At 53.2% G+C, this 26,608-nt stretch overlaps 2 protein-coding genes across 8 annotated transcripts in view; one reads left to right on the forward strand and one right to left on the reverse strand.

The window, feature by feature from the left end:
- Positions 1 to 16,124, forward strand: part of PLCG1 (phospholipase C gamma 1) — a 47,672-nt gene extending 31,548 nt beyond the window's left edge. Inside the window, exons 9-32 of one of the 4 annotated variants that reach the window (XM_065645577.1) lie at positions 91 to 192; positions 1,221 to 1,339; positions 2,093 to 2,178; positions 2,494 to 2,614; positions 3,055 to 3,223; positions 3,655 to 3,777; positions 4,717 to 4,818; positions 5,047 to 5,234; positions 5,618 to 5,818; positions 6,303 to 6,422; positions 6,849 to 7,029; positions 7,375 to 7,452; positions 7,916 to 8,019; positions 8,257 to 8,353; positions 8,461 to 8,533; positions 9,078 to 9,235; positions 10,139 to 10,235; positions 10,663 to 10,887; positions 11,726 to 11,874; positions 13,654 to 13,768; positions 13,901 to 14,062; positions 14,326 to 14,414; positions 14,956 to 15,143; positions 15,497 to 16,124. In XM_065645577.1, the coding sequence (XP_065501649.1) occupies positions 91 to 192; positions 1,221 to 1,339; positions 2,093 to 2,178; positions 2,494 to 2,614; positions 3,055 to 3,223; positions 3,655 to 3,777; positions 4,717 to 4,818; positions 5,047 to 5,234; positions 5,618 to 5,818; positions 6,303 to 6,422; positions 6,849 to 7,029; positions 7,375 to 7,452; positions 7,916 to 8,019; positions 8,257 to 8,353; positions 8,461 to 8,533; positions 9,078 to 9,235; positions 10,139 to 10,235; positions 10,663 to 10,887; positions 11,726 to 11,874; positions 13,654 to 13,768; positions 13,901 to 14,062; positions 14,326 to 14,414; positions 14,956 to 15,143; positions 15,497 to 15,539 (3,090 nt within the window). In that variant the 3' untranslated portion in view covers positions 15,540 to 16,124. The remainder of the gene's footprint in view (positions 1 to 90; positions 193 to 1,220; positions 1,340 to 2,092; positions 2,179 to 2,493; positions 2,615 to 3,054; positions 3,224 to 3,654; positions 3,778 to 4,716; positions 4,819 to 5,046; positions 5,235 to 5,617; positions 5,819 to 6,302; positions 6,423 to 6,848; positions 7,030 to 7,374; positions 7,453 to 7,915; positions 8,020 to 8,256; positions 8,354 to 8,460; positions 8,534 to 9,077; positions 9,236 to 10,138; positions 10,236 to 10,662; positions 10,888 to 11,725; positions 11,875 to 13,653; positions 13,769 to 13,900; positions 14,063 to 14,325; positions 14,415 to 14,955; positions 15,144 to 15,496) is intronic. The other 3 variants (XM_065645579.1, XM_065645578.1, XM_065645580.1) reach the window with 3 other exon arrangements.
- Positions 16,125 to 16,668: 544 nt separating this feature from the next.
- The window catches only part of ZHX3 (zinc fingers and homeoboxes 3), a 46,665-nt gene continuing 36,725 nt past the window's right edge, over positions 16,669 to 26,608 (reverse strand). For 3 of the 4 annotated variants that reach the window (XM_065645557.1, XM_065645559.1, XM_065645558.1), the window contains exons 3-4: positions 23,404 to 26,327; positions 16,669 to 22,105 (exon numbers count right to left, since the gene is read on the reverse strand). In XM_065645557.1, coding sequence (XP_065501629.1) covers positions 22,095 to 22,105; positions 23,404 to 26,167 — 2,775 coding nt within the window. In that variant the 5' untranslated portion in view covers positions 26,168 to 26,327 and the 3' untranslated portion in view covers positions 16,669 to 22,094. The remainder of the gene's footprint in view (positions 22,106 to 23,403; positions 26,328 to 26,608) is intronic. The other variant, XR_010607040.1, reaches the window with a different exon arrangement.

A 26,608-nucleotide genomic window follows, 5' to 3' on the forward strand; every position in this document is an offset into this window, starting at 1 on the left:
GTTAAAGCTTCTAGTTGGACGAGCTGCACGTGGTTTTGAATAACACTTTCTGAGATGGTTTCTTTTTTATGTCTCTCTTGTGGTTTGCAGGAGCTCTGGGCTGCAGATACCCTTCAGGTACAGGAATTCATGTTCAACTTTCTGAGGGACCCTTTGAGGGAGATTGATGAGCCTTATTTCTCCCTGGACGAAGTAAGACACCTTGAACGCTAGTGTGTAGGGAGTGTATGGAGTGGGGTGTGATGTCCCCAGTGCCACATGTGCTGTGTGTGACAGCTCTGCTGTCCCTGTCTGCACTGCGGGGCGGTGGTGCTTGAAGCATCACAGCTCCTGTGAGCTGCCTTGCTGTGTGAGGTGGACGTGGTGGGTCACTGTGTTGCGCAAGAGCTGGTTGGTGAAGGGAATGACTTCTGGGCTCTCTTCTTGCTCTGAATGTGTGCAGCTGGGAGTGCTCATCAGGCAGGTCATTGGAGGAGGAAAGGGGCTGCATTTGGGGCATGTAGGGATCTTTACAAAGCAAGAAGAGCTGAAAACAAAAGGATAAAACCAGCTGGAGATGACAGTGTCACTGGCACTCTGGACCAACACAAAAGTCCCTTGACCCACGTGGCCTTAGTGAGCTGTTGCCAGCCGTGTGTGATGCAAAATAAAATGCGGAGCAATTAATTTGTCTCCAGCTGGACCAAAGGATTTGTACACAGACATTTTGCACAGCTCAGGGCATAGGTGGCAATGCCTGATCACAGAATCACAGAATGTCAGGGATTGGAAGGGACCTCAAAAGCTCATCCAGTGCAATCCCCCCGCCGGAGCAGGAACACCCAGATGAGGTTACACAGGAAGGCGTCCAGGCGGGTTGGAATGTCTGCAGAGAAGGAGACTCCACAACCTCCCTGGGCAGCCTGGGCCAGGCTCTGGCACCCTCACCGTGAAGAAGTTTCTTCTCATATTTAAGTGGAACCTCCTGTGTTCCAGTTTGTACCCATTGCCCCTTGTCCTATCATTGGTTGTCACTGAGAAGAGCCTGGGTCCATCCTCCTGTTACTTGAGCACGCTGGGTCAGTAGTGTGTGTGTGCTGCCTTGGTTGCCTCTGGTCAGCCTGTGCTGAACTTAGAAAATCGCAACCTGCTCGGTAGCTGCTGGCACAGAGGGTGAGATGTGTATAAAGCTAAACTGGCTCCTCCGCAACATTAACACGCTTCTGTTTCTTCCTGAGCAGTTTCTCACCTTCCTGTTTTCCAAAGAGAACAGTATCTGGAACTCACAGCTGGACACGGTGTGTCTGGAGAACATGAACAACCCCCTCTCCCATTACTGGATCTCCTCCTCACACAACACGTAAGGACGAGGGGGCGGCTCCTCTCTCCACCCAGCCCAGCAACCTGTTTCCCTGTGCCAGGGTGGGACTCTCCTGATTTCGCCTGATCCCAGTGATAAAGTCAGCACATCAGAGACCATTTTCTTGATGCTCCAGTCCTCCCTCCATCGGTGTTTTGCTCAGGCGTTGCCAGCAGACACATCTGCACAGACTCTGTTTTCGGGTCCCACGCTGTCACTCTGGCCATTTCTTACCATTAGCAACATCATCTTCCACGCAGGACAGATGTGATAAAAACCTGGCAGGCTGAAATTGGCTGTTTGCCTTCTCTGCTGCTAGAAGAATATTGCAGGAGCTGCATTCTTTGCAGACAGGCTCTATGCTCCCCGTTCATGGTATGCAGTGGCATCACGTTAGCTCAGATTTAAAAGACCAAGAGCCTGGAGGGTGACAGCGAGCTCTCGTCTACCTGTGAGAGCTGGTCTGACCCTGTGCTTGGTCTGCTTCTGGTGGGTGCAGGGGGGACACCAACTCTGAAATGGCTCTTTGAGGCTTATCTCAAGAGCTACCAGCACGGCTGGACCTCAGAGTGGTGCTTGCAGCCCCTTGCAGCAGGGGCAGAGCTGAGCCCCTCCCCTGGGAGAGGTGGCACATCTGGAGGAAAGTCGTTCTCACCATTCCTTACATCGCAGAGGCAGATCCGCGATGCCCCAGCAGACGTCCCTGCCCCCGATGAGCGTGTTGCTTTGCTGATGTCTTCTCTCCTGTGCCAGATACCTGACGGGGGATCAGTTCTCAAGCGAGTCCTCGCTGGAGGCATACGCCCGCTGCTTGCGCATGGGGTGCCGCTGCATCGAACGTGAGTACCCGGAGCCAGCGCTTCTGTCTCCGTTGTGATAGCTTGTGGTGGTGAGGGAAGGCTTGGCATGGAGGTCGACATGCCGGTGGCAGCATTGTCACCGTGATGTGCTGAAAGGGCTGAGGTCGTTTGCTTTGTGGGACTGGGTGGTACATGCCTGAGCTTTTGGTTTCCCAGAGAGATCCGGACTGTCACCTTGCTCCTTTGTTACCATCCAACACAGTTCCTGGCAGCACTTTGTTCTGTCCGTCTCGTGGCCATGTCCTGTCTGTATTCCAGCCTTTGGGCTCAGTTTCCCCCATGGGTCTCTTTCAGTGGATTGCTGGGACGGTCCTGACGGCATGCCGGTCATCTACCATGGACACACCTTAACCACCAAGATCAAGTTCTCAGATGTATTGGTCACCATCAAGGAGCATGCCTTTGTCACCTCTGAGTGAGTACAGCGGGGACCTGGATCTCACCTGGCAGAGCTGCCAGGAAGGCAAAGAGAGGGGTAGAGCCAAGGCTGTAGCAAAGTGAATCCCACCTTTATCCAGAGCTCCAGCACAAGACCACACACGTGGGATTTGGTGGGAAGAAAGCGTATCCGTGTGTCTCCCAGCCAAAGGGGGTTTCTCCCAGAAAATGTTGTGGTAGGGAGGGTTTTGGGTAAACCCCAGGAGCTGGCCAGTCCTCCTCCGCGCTGTGCACTGCCAGCAGCGGTGGGAACACCTCACTCTAGGGTGGTTACACTGGATGCTCAAGACAGCACAGATGTTGTTGATGCAAACTGCTCTTTGAGGGTGCAGAGGCCAGGTTTTGAAATGGAGCTCGGAAGGCATTGGTTCCATCCAGACAAGGTGCTGGTTCTGATGGCTCTTTTCCTCCTCCCAGTTTCCCCGTCATTCTCTCCATTGAGGACCACTGCAGCATTGCTCAGCAGAGGAACATGGCGCAGAATTTCAAGAAGGTCTTTGGGGACATGCTCCTGACCAAACCAGTAGATATTTCTGCTGACGGCCTTCCCTCTCCAAACCAGCTCAAGAGGAAGATTCTCATCAAGGTGAACTCCCTTCCCCAGCAAGACTCCTAACTGGGGAGAATGGGGGCAGATGAGGTGAGGGTGTGGGACCAAGGGCAGCTGCTCACCTCTGGAAGGGGATGGTTGGCAGTGCAGGGTTGGAAGTGGAGACCTGATGCTAAAAACAGTTGGAGACAAAGAGTTCTCTTGCTTCAGAGGAGCTGCTGAGAAACAAGCTCAGCAGCTGGGTGCTGCCTGTCTTGAGGGCTTGAGGGATGCTGGTATTTCTGCAGCAAGAATCACCTCTGGGAAGAAAGGGTGGGACTTCAGTGCCGTTTGATGATCTCTGTGGCATGGTTTTTACCTTCTTTTAGTCTGGAGGAACCCACTGCAGCAGACCTGAAATTTTAGGGTTGTTTGCTGGGAAATCCATGCTGCTTTTTGGGTGCCTGACCTGCTCTCTCGTCCCACAGCACAAGAAGCTGGCCGAGGGCAGCGCTTATGAGGAGTTACCCACCTCCGTGATGTATTCAGAGAATGACATCAGCAACTCCATCAAGAACGGGATCCTCTACCTGGAAGACCCCATCAACCACGTACGTCTCTCTCTGCTGCTGTCACCCTGTCCCCGCTCTGTGGGCTCCATAAATGATGTGCTAACTCCGCAAGGCACTGTGTGGTGGTGAAGGAAGGGCTGTGGTGCAAATGATCTAAGAGGCCGTTGGTCTATCCAGTTTACTCGGGAGTCTCTGAGGCTGGGGGAGTTTTTATGCTGGCCCTCTCCTGTGCTTTTCCCTAGGCTTCTCCTCTTGGCCCTTGCTAGAGGCAAAGGCTGAGCTAGAGGGAGCTCTGGGCTGAGGCACTGCAGCTCTTGTGTAATCCATAGAGCCTGTTATCCGTTGCTGCAGTAACTTCCAGGGATGACCTGCATTTCTAGACCTGCCCGCCTCCTACCAAGTGCCTACACACTTCACACACCTAAATGAGCATTCTGCTTTGTAAAGCACCAAGCTTTCATTTTACCGTGTGCATTTACATATACACAGTCCACTTCTTCAGCTACTTTGCTTCGCTAAGGATTTGTCAGGCAAAGTCACATGCAAATGAAACAGGTTTTTGGAAAATAGGGAAGTGCAATGGTGAAGCTGCATAACCATCTCTGATATCTTCATCTCTGATAGCTGGCATGTTGAATCCATGCAGAGTGTTTTCTTTTAGCATTGATTTGCTCTTCATGTGGTCATCTCTGTTTAATACGTACTGGGGTGTTTGCAGTATGATCTGCAGTCACTGTGTATGTAAGACCTGCCCCGTGCTGGTTTTTTGCTACTGATAAATCCACACTTTTTATCTGGAGGATGTCTTGGAAGCTCCGTTGACTCCACTGCAATCAGTTTTGTTGGTGACTGTCCTTTGCAAACCTGATCACCCCTCCTTGCTTGTGCTGATCAGGAAGGGATAACCCCACGGATGGGTGGTGGGGAGTGTGGTGCTTCCCCAGGGGGTTTCTTTGCCCAGAATTTGTTTTCTTGCAGGAGTGGAACCCGCATTACTTTGTTCTGACAAGCAGCAAGATCTATTACTCTGGGGAGACAAGCAGTGACCAAGGAAATGAGGATGAAGAAGAGCAAAAGGAGGTGAGGGCTCCCTTGCATGAGTTGTTCCCCTAGAGAAAAGCCTTGACTGCCCAAGGGGCTGAGCATCTCCACTGCCAGCTGCCTTCAGGGCAAGATCCTGTGGTGGGAAGGGTGGGAACTGCTTCACAAACTCCTTAGTCCTGGTCGGAAGACCCCTGAGCAGAGCAGACTCCAGCACCACGAGCCTGCCCTCGGTAACCCAAGGGTGGTGGGTTTTCCCCCTGCCAGGTGAGCAACAGCACGGAGCTTCACTCCACGGAGAAGTGGTTTCACGGGAAGCTGGGAGCAGGACGCGACGGGCGGCACATTGCGGAGCGGCTGCTGACGGAGTACTGCATCGAGACGGGGGCCCCCGACGGCTCCTTCCTCGTCAGGGAGAGCGAGACCTTCGTTGGGGACTACACCCTCTCCTTCTGGTGAGGGCCACACGCACCAGCTCGGTGTTGCTCCTGGGGTAGCCTTCATCTTGACACCATCTTCAGTGGTGGGGTCCCATTCCCCGGTGATGCACGGGCAGGTTTCTCCCCTTTTCTATGTCCCAACATCTTGTCAACTTACTGTCCCGATGCAGAAGGGTCAAGTCCCTTGGGACCCATGTGTGACGGGTGTCCTGCGGGGCAGGAATGCCGTGTCCAGACTGGAGCTGTGCCTGAGGCAGGTGCAAAATCAGAGAATAGGATAACAAAATTACAAAATCATTTTGGTTGGGAAAGACCTATAAGATCATTGAGTCCCACTGTTAACCTAACACTGCCAGTCTCCACGGATGACCCTGGTTTACCCCGTTCCTCTTCCGCAGGCGCAACGGGAAGGTCCAGCACTGCCGGATCCACTCACGGCAGGATGCTGGCAGCCCCAAGTTCTTCCTGACGGACAACCTGGTGTTCGACAGCCTCTACGACCTCATCACCCACTACCAGGAGGTACCGCTGAGGTGCAACGAGTTTGAGATGAGGCTGACAGAGCCGGTGCCACAAACCAATGCCCATGAGAGCAAAGAGTGAGTGCGTGTTTGGGGAGGGTGGGTCGTGTCCACTGGGCAGCTGGGATGCCATGGGAACCCCTCACAGGTCTCTCCGCAGTCTTTGCTTCCCCTCTCTGATCCTCCCCTGCTCCCTGCGGGGCTCTCTGCGTCACAGCAGCCGTGCTGGCCAGCGTTGTTGTTGATGGAGCTGGTTGTCTTGGAAGCTCAGTGCAAAGAAAAGAGGTTTGGTTGGAAGCTCAGTGCAAAGCAAGGAGGTTTGGTTGGGGTGCCCTCGCCCATGCCGCGCATCAGCAAACGGCTCTGTTCCTGCCTGTCGCACAGAAAGGAGAAGACAGCCCTGTTGTAGCATTACATATGTGATGTTCTCTGCTCCCTGCCCTCCTTTTGAGGATTCAGGCAGCCTTTTGTGGGCTCGAGGGGAAACCGTGTGGCACGGCAGAGGTGTGGGATGAGCTGGATGCGCAGAGACCCGTGCACAGTGACATGTTTTTCCTGAAAGGTGGTACCACGCCAACCTCACCCGGGCCCAAGCCGAGCACATGCTGATGCGGGTGCCACGTGACGGAGCCTTCCTGGTGCGCAAGAGGAGTGAGCCCAGCTCCTACGCCATCTCCTTCAGGTGCGTCCCTGGAGACGGGCGATGGGATGGGATGGGATGCTGCAGTGCAGGAGAGCACAGGAGAGGGGCCGGGAGCCTGACGTGAGCCCTCCCAGAGCTCTTCTCGCTCCTGGGTGGCCCTAGATAAACTTTACAGCCCCTTGAGAGCCTGTAGGACTCTGCTCCAAAAATTATCTTAATCATTTGTAATAATTTAATGATTTGATAATTTAATACTATATAATAATGTAACAATTTTCTAATTTAATAATTTATAATAATTATTAATTAATACTTATAAAATTATCCTATCTCACATCTCCTGATGGGAGATGGCTGTGCTCTGCAGCCAGCCCAGGGGCACCTTTTGCTTGGGTGTCTTTATTTTGGCAAAGCCCTTCTCTTGCCAGGCGCCAAGTGGCTTCTCTCTGTCTTTGCACTTGCCAGGGCGGAAGGGAAGATCAAACACTGCCGGGTGCAGCAGGAGGGCCAGACCGTGCTGCTCGGCAACTCCGAGTTTGAGAGCCTGGTGGACTTGATCAGCTACTATGAGAAGCATCCGCTGTACCGCAAGATGAAGCTGAGGTACCCCATCAACGAGGAGACGCTGGAGAAGATCGGGACAGCGGTGAGTGTGGGCAGCTGTTGGAAGAGCTAAGCTGAAGGGTGATGGACAGGTCCATTTCAAACTGGTGCTTTGGAGTGGCGTTGTGTGACCCATCTCTGTGCTTCACAGTCCACATTTCTTGGGGCTTCCTGGGCTGTTGGAAACACTTTTTGGCTTGAGTGAGATTTATTGCTGTCCCTCTGACACAGGTCAGCAGGGAGTGTGGGCTTGGGCATCTGTTCGCTGTTTGCAGCATCGTCTTTGGTCTTGTGCTTTCCCTGGGGTGTTCTCCCTACCTCCCCCAAGGCAGGGGAGCTATTCTCCCGCAGAGCCACAGCTGTCACCGCAGCCCCTTTGCTTCCACAGGAGCCGGACTACGGAGCCCTTTATGAGGGACGTCATCCCGGGTTCTACGTGGAAGCCAACCCCATGCCCACCTTCAAGGTACGTTCTTACTGCTTGACGTGAAACAACCTGCAGGGCCTGAGGGTTTAGCAAGCGTCTCTTTATTTTCCAGGAACTGTATTATTTTCCACACTCATTTCTAGACCATGCAGGGCAGGAGACATGCTCTAGGCTGAGCCTGCAGGTTCCCAGGCTGGGCTGCCTCTTGTTCTGAACTCTCCAAACTAAACCCGTCAGTAGCTCAGGCCCAAAGGAAAGTGCCTGTGTGGGGCCACACCAGACTTGTGACCTCTGGGTTGGCATAAATGGGGACCTTGATTTGTTCTGCAGAGGTCGGTAGGGTCTGGCAGCCTCTGGCAGCAGGTTGGATGCTGCCTGCACATGACGTGCCTCACAGCCTCCCGGCAAACACATCTGTAGTGGGAGGTGACCTCCCATCCCATGGCTCGTTGTCTGTGTGTCCATCCACCGCCCGGCCTCACGGGACCCCTCCTCATTGCAGTGCGCAGTCAAAGCCTTGTTCGACTACAAGGCGCAGCGGGAGGACGAGCTCACCTTCACCAAAAATGCCATCATCCAGAACGTGGAGAAGCAGGAAGGTGGCTGGTGAGTTGGTCCTGAGCCTCCTTTTGCCTTTGGGGACACAGTCAAACCTTCGGGTTGCCATCCACACAGTGGTGTGTCCCCTCTAGGCTTGGGTCCATTTGGGGATTGCGCACAAGCTGCAGAGCCTCACGAACCCTAAAAGCAGATGATGGGGGAGCTGCCTGTCCCCAGTGGCCCCAGTCAGGATGCTCTGGGTACCACAGTGGGTGCTGACACTGCCCCTTCCCTCTCTTCCAGGTGGAGAGGAGATTACGGTGGCAAGAAGCAGCTGTGGTTCCCTTCCAACTACGTAGAGGAGATTACGAGTCCTGGCAGCCTGGAGCCAGAGCAGGAGGTGAGCTTGTGTCTGAGCAGGGCAAGGAGGGCCGGTGGGGAGGAAAGCGTGTGTGCAGCCCCCTGTGCCCACCGCCCAGCGCCATCCTGCCTGTGCTTCATCCCCAGCAGCAGCTGGATGAGAACAGCCCCCTGGGAGACCTTCTTGGTGGTGTCCTGGATGTGCCCTCCTGCCAGATTGGTGAGTGCCAGGGAGGGATGGAGGAGCGGGAGGTGTTACAGCCCCGTTGCGTGATGTTTGCATATCTTCTCTGTAAGGATTTGTCCTCCCTTGCATACATGTGGTCCAGCCTCCCTTCCAGGCTGCTGCAGGCTCTGGGGCTCCTGGGCACTGGCCAAGCTGGGTCTGGTCTGCAGCTCTCTGCTGCCCCTCTGCTCTCCAGAGCCCAGAGGACATTGTGCCCGGTGGCTCTTCTTGCCTGGGCACTTCAGGGCACACAGCGAGGAAGATGCAGGAGTGGGAAGAAGATGCAGGAATGGGAAGAAGAGGGCATACAAAGGCCCCAGAAGTCTTCCTAGCTCCCTCAGGATACACTCAGTGTTCTCACCTATCGCTTCCTGGGCTCCATGTGTTGCCTCCAATGACCAGAAATGGGAGCTGCTTCTCTCAGGGCAGCCATGAGAGTCCCCTAGTGTCTCTTCCCTCCCTTCCTCCCTCTGCGGTGTGAAGGACTTGGCTCAGCATCCATGTGTGACCTTACCCTCTGCTCCCTGTCCCCACACAGCCATCCGCCCCGAGGGAAAGAACAACCGCCTCTTCGTCTTCTCCATTAGCATGGCCTCGGTGTCGCGCTTGTCCCTCGACGTGGCAGCCGATACACACGAGGACTTGCTGGACTGGGTGAAGAAGATCCGGGAGGCAGCCCAGACGGCTGATGCACGGGTGAGTCTGGCGAGCCCTTGGCACAAGAGGCATCTCCTTGCCAAGTCCTGGATTTCCCAGGAGCTGAGGAGAGGTGGAGACTGGTGTGGGAGTGGTGAGATGGCAGTCTGCGATGACTGGCAGAGAAGTAAAGAGATTATACAGCCAGAGCCATCTTTGACCATATAGCAAGGGCCACACATTGTGGCTTGAGAGGTTCAGGCTGGACATCTGAGAAGATTGCTCCATCGGGAGGGTGGTGCAGCCTCGGGAGGTGGTGGGGGATCTTCATCCCTCAGCTACAAGGCCACAGCTGCAGAGTCTGATGAGGAGCAATTGATGGAGCTGGGGCTGTTTAGCCTGGAGAAAAGGAGGCTGAGGGGGAGACCTTGTTGCTGTCTACAACTACCTGAAAGGAGGGTGTTGGTCTCTTGTCCCAAGTAGCAAGTGATAGGACAAGAGGAAATGGCCTCAAGTTGTGGCAGGGGAGGTTTAAATTGGATATTAGGAAAAAATTCTTCCCGGAAAGCTTTGTCAGGCATTGGAACAGGCTGCCCAGGACAGTGGTGGAGTCACGGTCCCTGGAAGGGTTTAGAAGGTGTTTAGACGAGGTTCTTAGGGACATGGTTTAGTGCTAGAGTTAGGTTAGGTTATGCTTGGACTTGATGATCCTGAGGGTCTCTTCCAAGAGAAGTGATTCTATGATTCTATGCCCTGCGCTGGTACTGGTGCCATTCCTGCTCCAAGCAGGAGGCAGGGCCTGCCAAAGGCCCTTCCTATGGGTGCTTCTGTGGTGACCCCCATGCAGACCCAGCAGACTTGCTGGTGGTTCCCACCCTGCCGTTGACTGCAGTTGGTGAGCTGGGTTATCCAACACCACTGCTCCTGGATGGACCTGACTCCTTTCTCTCTCCCTCTCGGTAGCTCTCCGAAGGGAAGATGATGGAGAGGAGGAAGAAGATTGCCCTGGAGCTTTCGGAGCTGGTGGTCTATTGCCGACCTGTGCCCTTCGATGAAGAGAGTGAGCATCTGCTGGTCTGGTAGCCACCGCAGGCAGTCACCGTGGCATTACACACCCCACGGTGTGCCCCACGGTGCTGCTGTCCAAAGCAAGTTAGAAGCAGTTTACATTGTAGCTCTGGAAATCTCCTTCTCCAGAGGGTGGAAGTTCTCTTCCCAATCCATCTGTTGCTGGGATCTATCAGCATCCAGAGCAGCTGCTGAGGGAGTGGGGCTGGAGACCATCGTGCCCCATCACCAAGAGTGGCTTCGATGCTTTCAGCCATCAGTGTTGGGCACCTGGCAAACCAAAGCCAGGGCAGGGTCTGCACGATCTGATGGTGGCTGAGCCAGGGGAGGAGAGGACGATGTTAGGAAGGGCTCCGGGGTGGTTGGAGAGTCTGGAAAGGGAGTGTTCTCCTGGCTTATGCTGTGCTATCTTCCCCCAGAGATCGGCACAGAGAGGGCCTGTTACCGAGATATGTCCTCCTTCCCCGAGACCAAGGCAGAAAAGTATGTCAACAAGATCAAAGGCAAAAAGTTCCTGCAGTACAACCGCCTACAGCTCTCCCGCATCTACCCCAAGGGCCAGCGCCTTGACTCCTCCAACTACGACCCGCTGCCCATGTGGATCTGCGGCAGCCAGCTGGTGGCACTCAACTTCCAGACCCCAGGTGAGGGCAGCAAGAAGGTGGGCAGGCTCCTGGGGTCCCCGTGCCTCCTGCACCCCTGCTAACCTGGTCCCGGCAAACAGGGGGTCTAGGAGGGGCTCTGCGGTCCCCATGCTGGGCGCAGGGAGCAGGACTCAGTGTTCATGTCCAGGTGTGTGGTTGCTGCAGGGAAAATGTGTTCCCAAGGGCTGGATTGACCTGGGGAGCTGGGCTGAGCCAGGAGATTGTGATGCCACAAGGACAAGTTGAAAAGGAGAGGGAGAAGGGAGCTCTCCCGAAGTCCCTGGTGACAGGCAGGGGATGTACCAAAGGGGACGGTGCAGCCCCAGCCCTGGGACACTGGCTGGTTGCTTGGCCTGGGTCCAGCTTGCTGTTTCACTCACCTTCTCCTGCTTCCATCCTGCTCCTGCCCTGCTGTCCAGCCTTCCCCGCTCCCTGGCCAAACCCTGCCATGAGCCCATCCAGCTCACCAGCCCACCAGAAAACTACCTGCCTCACTTTTTCCTGCTGGCTTTTTCATTCCTTTTGTGAATTGAGGCATCTCGCAGGGTGGTTTGGCAAACGCTAGAGCCAGGACAAGGACAGCTGGAAGGAGAGGGAGGAAAAGAAGGGGGTGACCTGTGGAGCACAGGGTAGTTGGGCAGATTGGGTGTGAGAAAGTCACCCCATGGCCCCAGCATGTGCACAGGCTGCGGCGAGGCCATGGCACATGAGGGATGGCCAAGGGACGGGCCAGGTTCCCTTGCAAAGGGCTTCCTGTGAGGCACCAATAACCCCGGTGATCTTGCTTGTGGAAAGGACACGGGGCCTCCTCCCTCCATCTCCTGCCTGTGCTCTCCAGACAAGCCCATGCAGATGAACCAGGCCTTGTTCATGTCCAGCGGCCAGTGTGGGTACGTCTTGCAGCCGACCAACATGCGGGATGAGATCTTCGACCCCTTCGACAAGAGCACGCTGCGGGGGGTTGAGCCGCTCTCCATCTCCATTGAGGTCAGTACCTCCACCCGGCGCGGGAGGAAGACGGGGTGGGATCCAGCGGTTATACCGAGCTTGGGGTGAGTGGGGTGGTAACGTTTTTCTGGGTTCCTGACCTCTCTCTGCTGATCCTCAGCAAACCCCTCAGCCCCTGCTTAAGAGCTGTCCCGCAGCACAGGCTTGGAGAGAAGACCCACGGGTGCTGCTGAGGGAAGTGTCACCAACCTCTCCAGGTGCCTGGAGAGGAGTAGCAGCAGCATCCCTGGGTGCTCCCCCCAGGACCCCTCCCGCCTGGGGCCCAGGGCCGGCAGGTGGCATCCACGAGCCACGGAGGTGACATCCCTGTCCCTGGGGCTCAGCTGTGACTGTCAGAGCACAGGGTGGCTCCCAACGGGGAAACACAAGAGCCGTGCCTTGTCCATTCCTTGTCACTCAGTTGCTCTGGGCTTGATGTTTCCATGTCCCCTTGCTCATGGCCCCTCTTAGGAAGATGCTCGTGGTTGAAGAGGACTTCTCAGCCCATTTCCGTGTTGCTCTGCTGGTGATGATAAGAGGAGGGGGTGCTGCTGGTGGGGGGTACCGGAGGATGGTCTGCGGGTCTCTTTGAATGTTTTTCTTCCTGTGTCAGCTCCTGGAGCCACATGACAGCAGCTCTGCAGGGGGATGGGACAGCTCACCAGACAAAGCTCCTGGAGGGGTGGGAAGGCCATGGCTTTGCCAAACCAGATGGCTCATGTTTGGACCAGTGGCTGTTGCCCTGGCCATCCCTAGTGGCCTTGGAGCCGAGCTGACCATCTGTGGGTCAGCAATGTCCTCTGCGAGTCCCTCAGTCTCAAGCAGACCTTGGGGAGCAGACAGCGGAGATCCTGTCTTTAGGTGCTCCCAGGTTCCTGGCAACACGCACAAACTGCGGCTCCTCTGAAGCCACCTCTGTTTCAGAGTGATCCCACCTAAAAGAGCCACAGCCCTGCTCAGGGAGGACACCCCATCATGTCCCATCTGCACCATTAACCCTGTATCCACCATCTCCCTAGAACTCCCTGTCTGTTTTCCAAACTTTTCCTGTGTCTCGGGATGCAGCTGCCACCAGCAGGTATCAAGAGTCACTGTGCCGCAGCCTGTTGCCGTCTCCTTTAAGAGATGGGCTCAGCCTTTTGTCCTCTGGCAAAACCGCCCGATGTCCCCACCAAAGCCAGCTTTCACGGATGGAGAAGCCATCTCGAGCTCAGCATGACTCAAAGCACATGATCCAGCGTTGGCAGCGCGTCCTTCCCCTGCAACAGCAGCGTGCCCACAGCACGCTGGAGCGACATATGGCCACTGGCAAGAGGGAGCTGGGATTTCTTTCTCCTGCAAGGCAGCAGGTTGTCATTGGCGTTGAGCACAGGCTGTGCTGTGAACTGGAGGCAGAGCAGGCGCAGAGAGCAGCTCCTTTTCATCATCAAGCCAAGGCAGGAGGGCTGAGAAGTTTGGACAAAGAAGGGGGTGTCCAGTATAGCTCCCCAGGCTTGGCAGGCTGTAGAAGGGATGCTGTGGTCCCAGGCTGTGCGGGCAGCAGACAGGAACCTGTTTTATGGCTTACAAGTCCAACTGGTGGTTGGTAACACCATAGCAGCTTCCAGGGGTGGGAGCTGTTTTTCACCGAGAGGCAGGATGTGCTGGGCTGGCTGTCGGTGTCTCTTCTCTCTCCAATTAGCAGAGCCAGGGTGCTTTATTTGGAAAGAAAATGTATACAAACAAGGTTTTTTTCCTTTGCTTCTGTCTCTTACCAAGTCTCTCCTGCTCTCTGCCCAGGTCCTTGGGGCCCGGCACCTTCCCAAAAACGGAAGGGGAATTGTTTGTCCTTTTGTGGAGGTGGAGGTGTCCGGTGCTGAGTATGACAATGTCAAGCAGAAAACTGAGATTGTGGGTGAGTTAATGAAGGGAAGGGAGCGGGAGGCACCACCACCACCCCAACTGTGGCATGAGCAAAGTGTGGCCCCGTGGGGTAGGTACAGGGCTTGGTGGGGGCTGCCCAGTGACAAGGGTGTTTTCTGACCAGCGGACAATGGCCTGAACCCTCTCTGGACCCCGAAGCAGTTCCACTTCCAGGTCAGCAACCCAGACTTTGCCTTCCTCCGCTTCGTGGTGTATGAGGAGGACATGTTCAGCGATGAGAACTTCTTGGCTCAGGCCACCTTCCTGGTGAAAGGCTTGAAGACGGGTAAGCGCTCAGTGAAATGAGGGGTGGCTGGGTGGTCCTCACCACTTTGCTAATTGCATTGTTAGCTGGGGAGATGCTGAGTTTCATGGGAGGATGCTGCCAGGCTCTGGGCTGGCTCAGTCTGTCCTGTGCCAGGTCACATCCATTTGCTGCCATCCCTTGGGGCTGGCTGCCAGGGGAGGGTGCTGGGGCGTAGAGAAAACCCACTGGAGTTCTGTGCCAGGGGACTGACACATCGGGTGACACCAGAACTGTCTCTCTAGGTTTCCGATCTGTACCCCTGAAAAACAACTACAGCGAGAACCTGGAGCTGGCTTCCCTGCTTGTCAAGATAGACATTTTCCCTAGCAAGGTAAGGGCTCTGTGCTGCTGGTGGGTCAGTGTAGCAAAGCTCAGCTTTGCTGGGCTGTGGGGATGCATTGAGGGCTGGTGGGATGGGAAGCTCTGGGCTCCCCTCCTGCAGCGAGCTGAGGCATTTCAGGCAGTGTCCTGCTTGGGCTGCATTTGACTTGCCTGGTGATGCCTTCAGCAAAAGCTGAAGGAGGCAGATTTGCTCCGTCCCAGTCCCTGTCTGCACTCGGGGGAAGTTACAGCTTGGTATCACAGAGCCCGGCTGGCCCAGCACCATCCGCATTGGCATAAGCTGAGGGCAGAGCCCTGTCAGAGACAGATGCTTCTTTTATTTCTCCATTTAAAATGACATTGGAGGGAGCCAGCGATGGTTGCTAAAGACAGAGCAGCTGCGCATTGCAAACCCTGGGATCCTGTGAGCCCTGCACGCCCTGCATTGCAGCTCACAGGGCAGCTGAGGCCCTGCACTGGGACTGCCTTTGTTACGAGACATACAATTCAAAATCCCAAGCCCTTTCTATATTTTATTTTTCTAATCTAAGCAGGAGAATGGCGAAATAAACCTCTTCAGTGCTTCAGCCCTGCGGGAACGAGCAGGGGATGCTTCCAGTCAGCTGCTGGCGAGCAGAGGCAGAGAGGGCTCCTTCGAGTCGCGGTACCAGCAGCCCTTTGAGGAGTTCCGTGTGTCGCAGGAGCAGCTTGCTGACCACTTCGAGAGCCGGGAGCGAAGGTAATGCCAGTGCTCATTAGGCTCTTCCCACCGCGAGGCCTCCCTAGCATTTCAGCCTGCTTTGTGCAGGCTGATAAATGCAGCCTCCCCATAATCCAGCGTGCAGCTGCAGCCTTGTTTGCTGCCTGAAAACTCTCAGTTTCAGCACGAAAGTTGTGCCAAGCCTTGGGGGAGTCATTGCTTTGGGGTCCACGGGGATAGGGTGGGACAAGGAGGTGCCACCCCCCAGCTGGTGGCACTTTCCCCCAGCGCGGGGGACATGCTGAGCCCTCACTTTCCTCCGTGGGGTGGCTTTTGGCACTGGAGCATTGCCCTTTGTCAGCCTGAGCCGTGTCCCCTCTCTCTGTGCCCAGGGTACTGCGGAGGACCCGGATCAACGGGGACAACCGGCTGTAGCCCATCTCGGCGGGCGAAAGCACCTGCAAGTGCTTGTGAATCTCACGGCACGCTGTGAACTGGTTTCTATGGAAACGGCACTGCTATGGCCTACTTTCAGGCAGCTTTTCCAGTTTCTCCGCTGAAGGGTGTTCAAGTGGAGAACTAAAAAAAAAAAAAAATTGGGAAAAAAAAAACCAAACAAATAAACACAAAACCCCTAGCTCATCCCAAACACCCACCAACCTTCACCACCAAGCCCTTAATGAAGCGCATCCGTGCGTACAGCCTGCCAGCCGCCGAGGTGAGAGACAAAACTGTCTATAATGGCAAGGAAAGAGACCCAAAAAAATTAAAGAAAACCCAGCCAGCCCTCTGCCACTGCTGCTCTGCCTGTATTCCCGGAGATCCCGCGCAGCTGCCGAGGCCTTTTGCAGCCATCCTTCCACCCTTAGCTGGACCGGTCCCAGCACGCCGGGCACGGGGGGACTGGAGTGACCAAGGCGGCACTTATCTCTGTCCTGGCGGCATCGCATCTACCTGTGTAGCCACTGCCTATGGGTCCAGTAGTGAAACTCGATGTTTACAAGGCCGCTCTAGCTTTAAACGACAATAAAAGTGTCAGTATTACATACGTGGTGGCTGGATGTGTGGTGGTTTGTCCCCAAATTGCACCAAGGAGCTGGGGTGCAGCCCTGCCTGGGGAGGCTGTGCTTCTCTCTCCCTCCTCTTGGCTTTAAGGAATTTGCAGCTGCTGGGGGGAGAAATAACCAGGAGCAGCCTCAAGTTTAATGTTGTTGACCCAAAAGGGTAAAATATGAGTATGTGCTACCGCTGACCAAGCTTTTCTGAACCGGAGTGGGGACAAGCAGGTAACTCCAGGTGCAGAAGGGTTCCTAAGATGGAGGTACCTGGGCTCCAGCATGCTGTTGGGTTCTCACACTCATGGCCTTACCCCGCAGGTAAGTTACCGTGTTTTTAAAACACATGTGAGAGTGGTGACTGAGCATTCCTGGCTCCTGGACAAGCAAATATCCCCCTGTGCAGGACTGCTCTCACCATCACTGGACACTTCAGCACCGCTTGCCCCAGGAGCTTGCCCAAACCCAAGTGCAATCACCAGTCGACTCCTATTTGTCTTTTCCACTCTTTATTTAGGAACGACCAAAAAATGTCTGGTTTCATTTCAAACAAACTGTACAAGCAAGCTCTTCCCCTCGCCCACCCTCACATCCACATATACAAAAGGAAGGGAAACTTGCTGTTCACTTCTCAGAAGTGGCATTGTTGCTACAGGGAGTTCTTGCCCTCAGAATAAGAGCAGGTAAAGTCCATAGCAGGTACCAGCTACCCTAGCCCTAGTAATAGCCACAGCCCACAATCACAGGCAGCTTCACTTTTTTTTTTCCTCTTTAAACCTTTACCAAAAGTAAAAGCTATTTCCTGTCTCACACGATTGCCAAGGTGACCATCTAAAATCGTGGTCTTAAAAAACAAACAAACAAACAAACCCACAATAATAACCCCACTGGAACCCCCCACACCTCCCCAGTACAAAGACGGTTTACACAGCAGAGCCCTTGCTCTGCTCCCAAGCTGCACGGCCACCCTTATGAAAGGTCCCATTGCAGCTACAATTACATTTTCCTTTGGATAAATCCAAGCAAAAATTCCAGGTCATTCAGCACCAGCATGATTTCTAAATAATAATAATTAAAAAAAAAAAAAAAAAAGGACCCCATTAGGCTGACTTTGTGGTCTGCTGAGAAACAAAGTGATCAACACGCTGTTCCCAAAGTCTCTCTTTTAGTGCAATGTTAGTATGTGCAAGGGGAATCACAGCCACGTACCCATAACACCACCACGAGCCAGATGGGGCAGAGAGAAAGTGCAATTTTAGCAAGAAGTTTTCTATGCCATGGATTCCTAGCCCAACCTTCACTAGCACCAGTAAGCAAGAGTCCTCCTAATACCAGCTTCCATCAGTACAGGGAAAAAGTGGCTTTAACTGTGCCATCAAAATATGGCCAACACCAGCCAACAGAGCACTCTTTACTGGAACAGGCAATAACGAGAAAACAAAACAAAAAAATCACTGCTTAGGCAACAGAGCTCCCTTGCTCTGCTTTTAAGTTTTTCAATGCAAATCCAGCATTCCTGGCAGGGACCACTGCCAGTAAAACATACAGCAGAAACTAAACTTTGAGGGAAAAAAAAAAAAAAGGTACAGTTTGCAAGTGTCTCATCCCCCCTCCATTTGTAGTGTTGCCTAGTCTTACCCTGCTGGTTTTGTGATGAACTGAGAGATGACAACAGAGGTTACTGCAGCGAGCTGCTGTATCACATTAGGCCACTGCTTGATTTGAAAAGAGCAACGCCAAAATTATCTGGGCCACAGGAGAGAGAAGTTTACAAGCGCTTTAAATACAATCAACTTGACAGGAAGGTGCAGCATCATATTAACTTTCTAATTTGTGCCTAAGTGCTGAAAATCATCTTTCTCTTCTGATTCCCATATTCCAAGCATCACCTTCTGACCAGTTTGTCTCTGTAATAATGTCTCTAAGAGAGGGGCTGCAGGGAAGACAACACAACACTTCTACTTGTGACCAAAAATTGTCACTTCTCACAAAAAAAAAAAAAAAAGTATGCCCAAAAGCGTAAATGTAAAACCAGCCTTCTACATCCTTCTAAACAGACAAGGGACACTTAGCAAAAATTAACCAAGCACATACCTTGCACCTCCAGCTTTGTGTGAGCATCACTCATGCAGGTGAAGGTTCCAAGTGCACTTGTGGGCTGACTACAGCATTTCTCATCACAGTTGCCACCAGCTACTGCTTTTGGTGGTGGCTTCTCGTGGTGACAGGACCTGCTGACACGAATGAAATAACTGCGTTCCTTGTATCAGGAGAACCAGCAGCCCTTTACACAAGCGAGCAGGTACAGCACAAATCAGGGTTTGGGGTTATTAAGCAATTGGATTATGTCCCTAATCTAAGAAGCCTCAGAGACATAAGTAACAAGATTCACATGGATTAAAGCCAACAGTGACTACTGTGCCTATCAAGCCCAAACTCGCACAGAGCAGATGGAGGTGAAGAATTTGATTTCCCTTCCTTACTGATGCTGGCTACGCAACCTCTATCTTACACCCCTCCTTTCAAGTAAGATAATAATCTTTGATTAGATGATGATAAATATTCACACACTGTATAGACTTGTGGTGATGCTTCCTCTTAACACCAGAAGAGCTGCTGGGAATGTCAAAGCCACCTCTCAATTACTCCTTCCATTTTCAGACGCAAACACATTTCTAATGTCCTGCACCAAAACCCGAGTCTGTTTGGAGATGACACCTGCTTCTCCTCAGCTTCAGAAACAACGTGCTAAGGAAACAGAGGACCACAGAGCCAAACTCTCAAAAATCTTTAGCTTATACTTTCACGGAGATTTCAAGTCAACTAAAAAAAAATGCAGATAACAAGGAATGTGGGAGTTAGAAAGGGAACTCGATTACTTTTTGATTTTTTTTTGTCTCTAACTCTTACCCTCCCCTCGCAATGGGGCTTGCCAGCCTGGTTGCCCGGCCGCCACGTCCGAGGGGAGTCTGCATGGAACCACTTTTTAAAATTCCTCCAAACCAAAAGAAAGAAAACTCCTGCTGTGCTTGTATGAATGCATGGAGACAAAGCTCAAAAACCTCAGCAGCTTCCAACCCTCAAGGCTGGTTTTTCTGTGTACACCGGGAAATTCTCCCTCCAGCTCATAAGACTTCTCTTTTCATTTTTCTGGAAAACTGGCTGAATATGATCCAAGTGCAAAAAATTTCAGCTAGTGCATGGAAAAACGGTTTGAAGGGACCAGTTCATACCAAGTCCTTAAGCATTTCTGTAGATGGAGCGGGGATCACTCTTCCAATTAGCCACAGGCCTTTAAGTGTACACCAAAAATCCCACAGAAAATCACCTTGAACGGGCCAAACTACACTTCCAACATATTTATATAGCAAGTAGTTAGTAAAAGTGTACATTTTTAATGTACATCTTAATGCAATAAAGAATCAATGGCATATCTGAACTGTATATATGTGTACTTAAATAAACCTGCATGTACATAGACACTAGAGAGTAAATTACCTACCTGTATTTGTTCTCTGAAGGTGACACCGTACACACACACATACTCTCGGGCTGCAAGACTCCCAGATCTGCTGCCTCCAGCTCTAGGACCACCCGGCTTCCCCCATCACCTCTGAGATTTCGGGGTGCGCAGGATTGCACCCACGAGGGTGAACCCCTGGGGCTCTGGCTGTCTTTGCAGGGATGCTGCCCAGCCAAGGAGACAAGAGGCCGAGGTGGGACAGCTGCTGGTTATATCTCTGACCCCGCCGTGACCAGCAATAGCGCTTCTAAACAGAAAAAATATTTAGGGAGTCTGGTGTCGCAGAGGGTGCTCCGGGATGACAGCACCCCTGCTCACAGCGTTTTGGGGAGCGTTTGTCTGACTGCTAAGGGATGGTCACAGTGTGGGTGTCTGCCCCGGCTCCCTTCAGGGTGCAAGTTACCCATCCCCTCCTGACGCAGATGCTAACGCTTGGCCGCGGGGTTACGCTGGGTGCTGGGGGAGCTACGTGAGCTCAGGCACAGGTACCTACCGCATAGGCATGTACCAAGCGAGAGGAGACCCTCTCTTGCAAAGCACCAAGCAGATAAAAATCCCTCCATGTAGGTGTGCAAGGCGGCGTCTTGAAGAAAGGACAAAGAAAGAATCGGAAAAGCAAGGGCAATTAAAGGTAGAAATCAGACACCATCTTTGGAAGAGGTTCTGAAAGAGCTTTTTTGGTTTTCAACCAGATTTTTTCGTAAATCTCTGGATCTGATCCTTTGGGACTTGCTACCCACCCTTCTAATAAATATCGTTTACCACCAACAATAAACTCTCCCACATTAAAAAGCTCTCACTAAATAAAATCCTTCTACTGAAAAAGCTTGGCTGAGTTAGCTTGGCAAAAATAAGGAGCTATGACTACTCTCCATAAATACATCAGCAGATAAACACCAAAAACTATTTAAGTTAAAGGACAATGTTGGCTGCAAAATAAACCGGGAATGAACCAGCCATGAATTAATTCAAACTAGTAATTTAAATAAAGTTTCTAACCACTCAAAGGCAGTGAAATTCTGGAATAGCCTTCCAAGAGCAAAAGTGAAGGCAAGACATGGAACCAATTTTGAGCTGGGATTTGATTAGTTTGTGACAGAACAGTCTGACACAGCATTTGGCTGGACCGTTCAGCTCAAGAGTTTCCCTTCTAGACCTTGTTTTCTGTTAGAAAAGAATATTAAAAAAAAATATCTGCAAGTAGTTGCATCACACAGCAACCAACCACCCAAGACAACATGGGCGCATTAAAAATGTACAGGTACCGGGAAGCAGGCAGGTTAACCGGGAAATTTATTTTGCTATTTCACCAGAACTATTGCATATGAAATAGAAAAAAAAGGCAAAAAAAAAAATACTGGAACAAACACTTGAAGTTACCAGCGCTGCTGCAGGAGGATCTGTCATGTAGGGCTGCAAGAGGGAAACTTCCTGATTGCAGAAGAGCTGCTGCCTCGCGGATCCCGTGGAGACAACAATGACTTGAACCACTCACAGCAACACTGAGTATTCTCTGCGTTTGTTCTCTGAAGAACAGCTTGTTCTCTCTGAACAATAAAAAGGATTCCAGGTCAGGATGGAAAAATTATTATGTGCTAGTTCTCAGCGATTAAAGGGAGACTTGGAGATTTAACAGCCTGCCGCAGTCTGTCTCCAGGAGCGCAGGGGAAAATATCCTAGCCGACAAGGGACAAGTGACACCAAACTCCATCTCCTCAGTTATCTGGGTTCAGGACCAGCTACTTATTGGAGAGTACGCAATGCTAAATCTAACCTCATCCATTGGGATAAAAATCCCACTCAGTTCCCACTGGACTTTAATGCAAGACTGGCAGTTTCCTTCTCAGATACTTTTCCTTTCCTAATAGACACACACATTTGTTTGCCTGCAAAGCCCTTCACTGCCAGGGCTTAAGGACCAGAAAGGGTGGAGAGGATATATGCAGCCATGCCAACCTTTAGAGAACAAACACTTTAACGGACAGAAGGAGAAAAAAAAAAAAAGTACTGTGCCATGATAGTCCGTATCTAAGCAATGACCTTGTTTACACAATGTCTGAGATTTGTTATGCTTGTATAGGCAGCTGTAGGCATCGGTATATGAATATGAAATCTGAAAGTCTGTCCTCTGGAAAGCAAATGAGCATCCTACTTCACGGGTGGGAGCAGAGCCCCTGCCTCTGCCAGCTCTCAGCCATCCACTCGGCCGGGCCACCGAGAGCTCTGCACCAAGTGCCCAGTTTTTGCACACGTGCTCTCTCGTGGGCTGCGCTCAAAGGTCTCATTTACGGCAGTGCTTTATCACCATGTCCTGCTCCTGAGGTTTGCATCAGGCTGGCCCATGGGTTTCTTAAAGACCAAACATTTCTTCTCAAGGGTAAGAGCGGATCCTCCAGGGCTGGTGGTTGGAGTTCAGTCCGTTTCTGAAAAAGAACAGAGGTGTCAGACATGCTCCAGCTGACCACAGGGGCCTGCAACCTGGGAGAGGGAAGAAAGGGTGCAGGAACACATCCAGAGTTCTCAGCTGCAAGAAGGGCAGGGCCCGACTCAAACCCACGCTAAATTAGATGAGGGAGAGAAGCAATGAATTTTCGATTATTTTTTTTTAAGGCCTGCAGCCGTGGCAGAGGTGTGTGGGACGCTCTGAAGCAAAGCAGTGGGGCTGGAGAAGATCCCAGCTGCCCAGCACCCCAGCAAGGGGCTCGGCCATCCCCACCTGGTGGGAACCCCGGCCAGGGAGGGAACAGCCCCGGCTGCACTCTGGAAGAGCCCAGGGAGGGCTTGGAAACCACCTCACCTCTCCTCCACACACATACGTGCCTTTCGAAAGTGAGTCCCGGAGGACGGGTAGGGCCAGCAGCTGTAAACACCAGCCCTCCATGTCCTCTCCCTCCTTGCAGCCTCCATCTTCAACAGCCAAACCTCGCCCCGTGCCAAACAAGGATGCTCACACATCTGGAGAGCTGGCAGTCAGGGAGGGAAGGGAAGAGGCTTTTGCCTGCGCAGGCAGGGGTTACATCTGCTGCCCGAGGCCAAGGGGAGGCATGGAGGGAGCCAGTGGTACAAGGGCAGCAGCCAGGCCCCTTCCTTCCCAAATACCCTTCCCCTTCATAAATAAAAACTTTTAAGATTCAGCTGGGCAGGGTGCTGGGCCGTCTTGTCTAGACCACGCTTTTGCCGAGAAAGGTTGGACCATCCTTGTGGTCCTGCCAACCTTGTAGTCTATGATTCTATGAAACCCAAGGGCCACCTTACCCCAGGGCAGGTAAAGGGACCAGACACTCCCACTGGTTTTACTTAGGTTTAAAATAAAACCAGGTTTTGGCTTCAGAGTGGAGCCAGCATCCAGTGACCAAAGCAGGCATGGGCGGGCAGGCAGCTGCACTAACGGCATCTCACCAGACCCTCCTCACCCTCAAATCATAGAACAGAATCACAGAACAGTTTGGGTTGGAAGGAACATTCCAAGCTCCCCCAGTGCCACCCCTGCCACGAGCAGGGACATTTTCACCAGCTCAGGTTGCTCAGAGCCCCGTCCAGCCTGGCCTGGGATGTTTCCAGGGATGGGGCACCCACCACCTCCTTCCCTGGCATTTCTCTTTCCTCAGTTAAAACCAAAACAGCAGGACCAGACACCTAAAGCCTTAGTTTCCTAAATGGGAAACGCTCAGTGCCCCAAACCCTCCTGCCGAGCCAGCCCTGCCTGAGGCCGGGCTCTTACCGAGCTGCATGGCGGGCAGTGGGCCAGGGGCATCGGGGGTCCCGGCGCTGCCTTCCTGGCCGCCCGGCTCGCTGCTCTCCAACACCTCCGAGCCGGCCTCGCACGGCTCTTTCCGAGTCCCCGCCGCCTGTCCAGCGCAGCCCTCCTCGGGGCCGGTGCCCCTGCTCTCCTCCTCCGCCTTCACCGCAAACCACACCTTGAGCTGCTGGGCACTGAGCTGCGAGCGCTCGCACAGATCGGGCACGTCCTCCTCCCGCAGCCCCTTCTGCTTCTCGTAGTAATCCTCCAGCACCTCCCGGCCGGCCGGGCTGACCTCCACCAGCCCCGGGGGGAACACCCCCCGCCTGTAGTTCTCATACCACTTCAGCTGCCCGTTCTTGTAGCCATACCGGCTGTCCCCGAACCAGCGGATGACCTCGGCCCGCGGCAGGCCCGTCTGGGAAACGATGGCATCGTACTCCTGGTTTGTGGGCCGCTGGGTCTGCACGAACATTTGCTTCAGCAGATGCCGCTGCTGGGCCGTCTTTTTGAAGTTCAGTTTGGTTTTTGGAGGGCTGGGCGGCTGGCTGGAGCTGCCGTCCCCTTTCTCGTTTCCGCCAGCACCTGGTAACTCACTTTTGCCATTGGACTCGGTCACTCGCAAGTTTTTCAGGTTGATTTTGATGGGACTCACCTTCCGCTCCGCCGAGTTCGGGTTGTTGCCAGAGGCGTCAACTGAGCCGTTTTCACTTACGGCCCTCAGCTCATCGGAAGAGTCCTCTCCTTCCCCGCCATCATTTTCCGCCTCCTCCTCCTGCCGAGCCACCTCCTCCACTTTCTTATTCTCCTCTGCCACCTTCTTTTTCCTTCTCTCCGAGAACCAGCTATCGATCTCCCTCCGCGTCATCTTTGTTTCCCCCCTCAGGCGGTTCACCTCTTCCTCTGCAGGAAGGGGATTTTGGGCAAAACTGCTCTCCAGAGCCTTCAGCTGCTCCGGCGCCCGCTCTTTGTACTTGGTGGGTGTGAAGTCGGGCGCCTGGTGCCAGGATTGACGCCGCGGCGGGGGGTGAGGAGCCGGCGCGGCCGCCGCCGCCGCAGGGCTCAGCTCAGCTCCTCGGGGCGAGACATCGAAGGTTATTTCGGGCAGAGAATCCAGAGCGCTGTCTCCAGGGAAGACAGCCCGGCCGCCTCTCACGTTCCTGTAGTGGTACCTCCTATCGCTGAACCATTTCCGGATTTCCTTGGTGGAAAGGCCGGTAATTTTTGTCAGCCGCTCGACTTCAGCCTGGCCAGGGAACTGGTTTCTGCAGAAGCTGCCTTTCAAAGCCGAGAGCTGCTCGTGGGACTTCTTGTTTTTGTACACATTGGGATCCAGGAAGGTCTGCGAGGAGATGGCGGGGCAGGCGGTGAGCAGCGGCTGGCCGCTGTTGACCACCTTCACCCCCGCGGTGTTGCTGGAGCTCACCGTGCTGTGCTGCGGTGCCGGCTGCGGCTTGGGGACCGAAGTCACCGCCAAGGTGAAGGAGGAGCTGCTGCCCTTCAACCCGTTGGCCATGACGGGCTGCGTGACCAGCAGCCCCCCTGTCCCCTCCGGCTGCCCCACCACATGGCCCGGCAAAGTCGCCTGAATAAGATGTGGGACAGTCCCAGGATTCGCAACCAGGGGGGTGTTCAAAACTGTAATGGTGGGTTGTGGCACCGACTGAATAACGGTGTTAAACATCTTCTTCCTGGCATCTTCGATCTCCTCCGGTGACCAGCTGATGCCCTGCTTCAGCCTCTGGGCAGTGAACCAGATCTTCAGCTGCTCCTCTGGGTACTTCGTCACCACGGTCAAGTAGCAGAGCTCGGCTTTTGTAGGGTATGGGAACTTGTGGAAAGAGTTTTTGAGGAAGCTGTTGGAGTCCATGGCGGCGTTGTACGTTGGAATGCTGCTCAGGGGGATCATCACCTTGGGAAGGGACTTGGACGTAGGTAGCTGCTGATGCAACGGGGGTTGCTGCTGCAGTGACACAAGTTGTGCAACCCCTGCCTGCAGAACAGGCACGTTTCCTATGATGGAGCCATTCACTATATGAGATGATTTTGTTGAACTTGCAGTGGGCTGGCTGACCGGCACAGATCCGTTTGGGAATGGATGCTCTCCGTCTTTCACCTCCGACTCACCGCCCAACTGACTCGACACGTTCTCCTTCAGCGTGTGGATTTTTTTGGCCTCTGGTTTACCTTTCATTATCTTCATGATGGGGGTTTTGGTAATGATAATTTCAGACTGGCCATCCACCCCTTCCTCAGGGACCTCTCCCGGCTGGTCATGGCTGCTGGTGGCCTCACAGAGACTTTGCTCCACGGTTGTATGATTGTCCTGCTTAGCCACCCTCCAGATGAAGCTCGTTTCACCAGCATGCGACTCTGCATTGTGGTGCGAGAGCCCTTCGTGGCTTTTTGCCAGGAAGTTGCACGCAACACACGCAAACGCAGGGTCTTTGCTAAAGTCTAAGTGCTCAGAGTCCAGGTGCCCAAAGAAGTGATGAACGTCTTGAGATCCAAAGTCACAAGACTTGCAGATGTAAGTGTCACCATCAGCAATACCACGGTGCCCATTAGACAAAGCTCCGCTATTACTGTTACTGGCACCAGCATCACCAGCTGCTGGCCCTTCCGCAGGAGCATCTTGTTGCGTTCCTTCACGATCACCTTCTCCAGCATCCAGTTCAGTCTCCTGAAGCACCAGTGTTTTTACTGGTATCATGCAGGGAGTTGTGGATTTTCTTTTGCTAGCCATCACTTCAGTTGATCCAGATTATTATTTTTCTTTCATTTAAATGAAATTCAAACTTAAAAAGCGCTACTGCAAGTGCTCTGTGGTCTAGATTCCAGCAAATTCATGATGTCCCAAGGAGTTGTTGTCAAATGTTGACAAATGCCTATATTTGCCACTGAACCTGAGGACAAAGAGAGGGAGGCGAGGTTAGTTCCCTTGGCATTAGACAAAGCACAACTGTCCTGGTATTTAACTGTTTCACTCGATAAATCATTTTCAGCCTCTTTCACCGGAAAAATTTAACTTGACCTTGGATTTACCGCATTTTCACACATACAATCTGAATTACCTGTTTAAAAAACAAACACACAAACATGCCTCTTTTACAGCCCACATCAAACTCTCATTTGAGGAGGTAAAATGCCGAAATTTCCCCTCGCCCTGCCCTACCCAGGACCCATC

The sequence above is a fragment of the Caloenas nicobarica genome, chromosome 15, assembly GCF_036013445.1.
Source record: "Caloenas nicobarica isolate bCalNic1 chromosome 15, bCalNic1.hap1, whole genome shotgun sequence".
In the NCBI taxonomy this organism is placed as follows: Eukaryota; Metazoa; Chordata; class Aves; order Columbiformes; family Columbidae; genus Caloenas; species Caloenas nicobarica.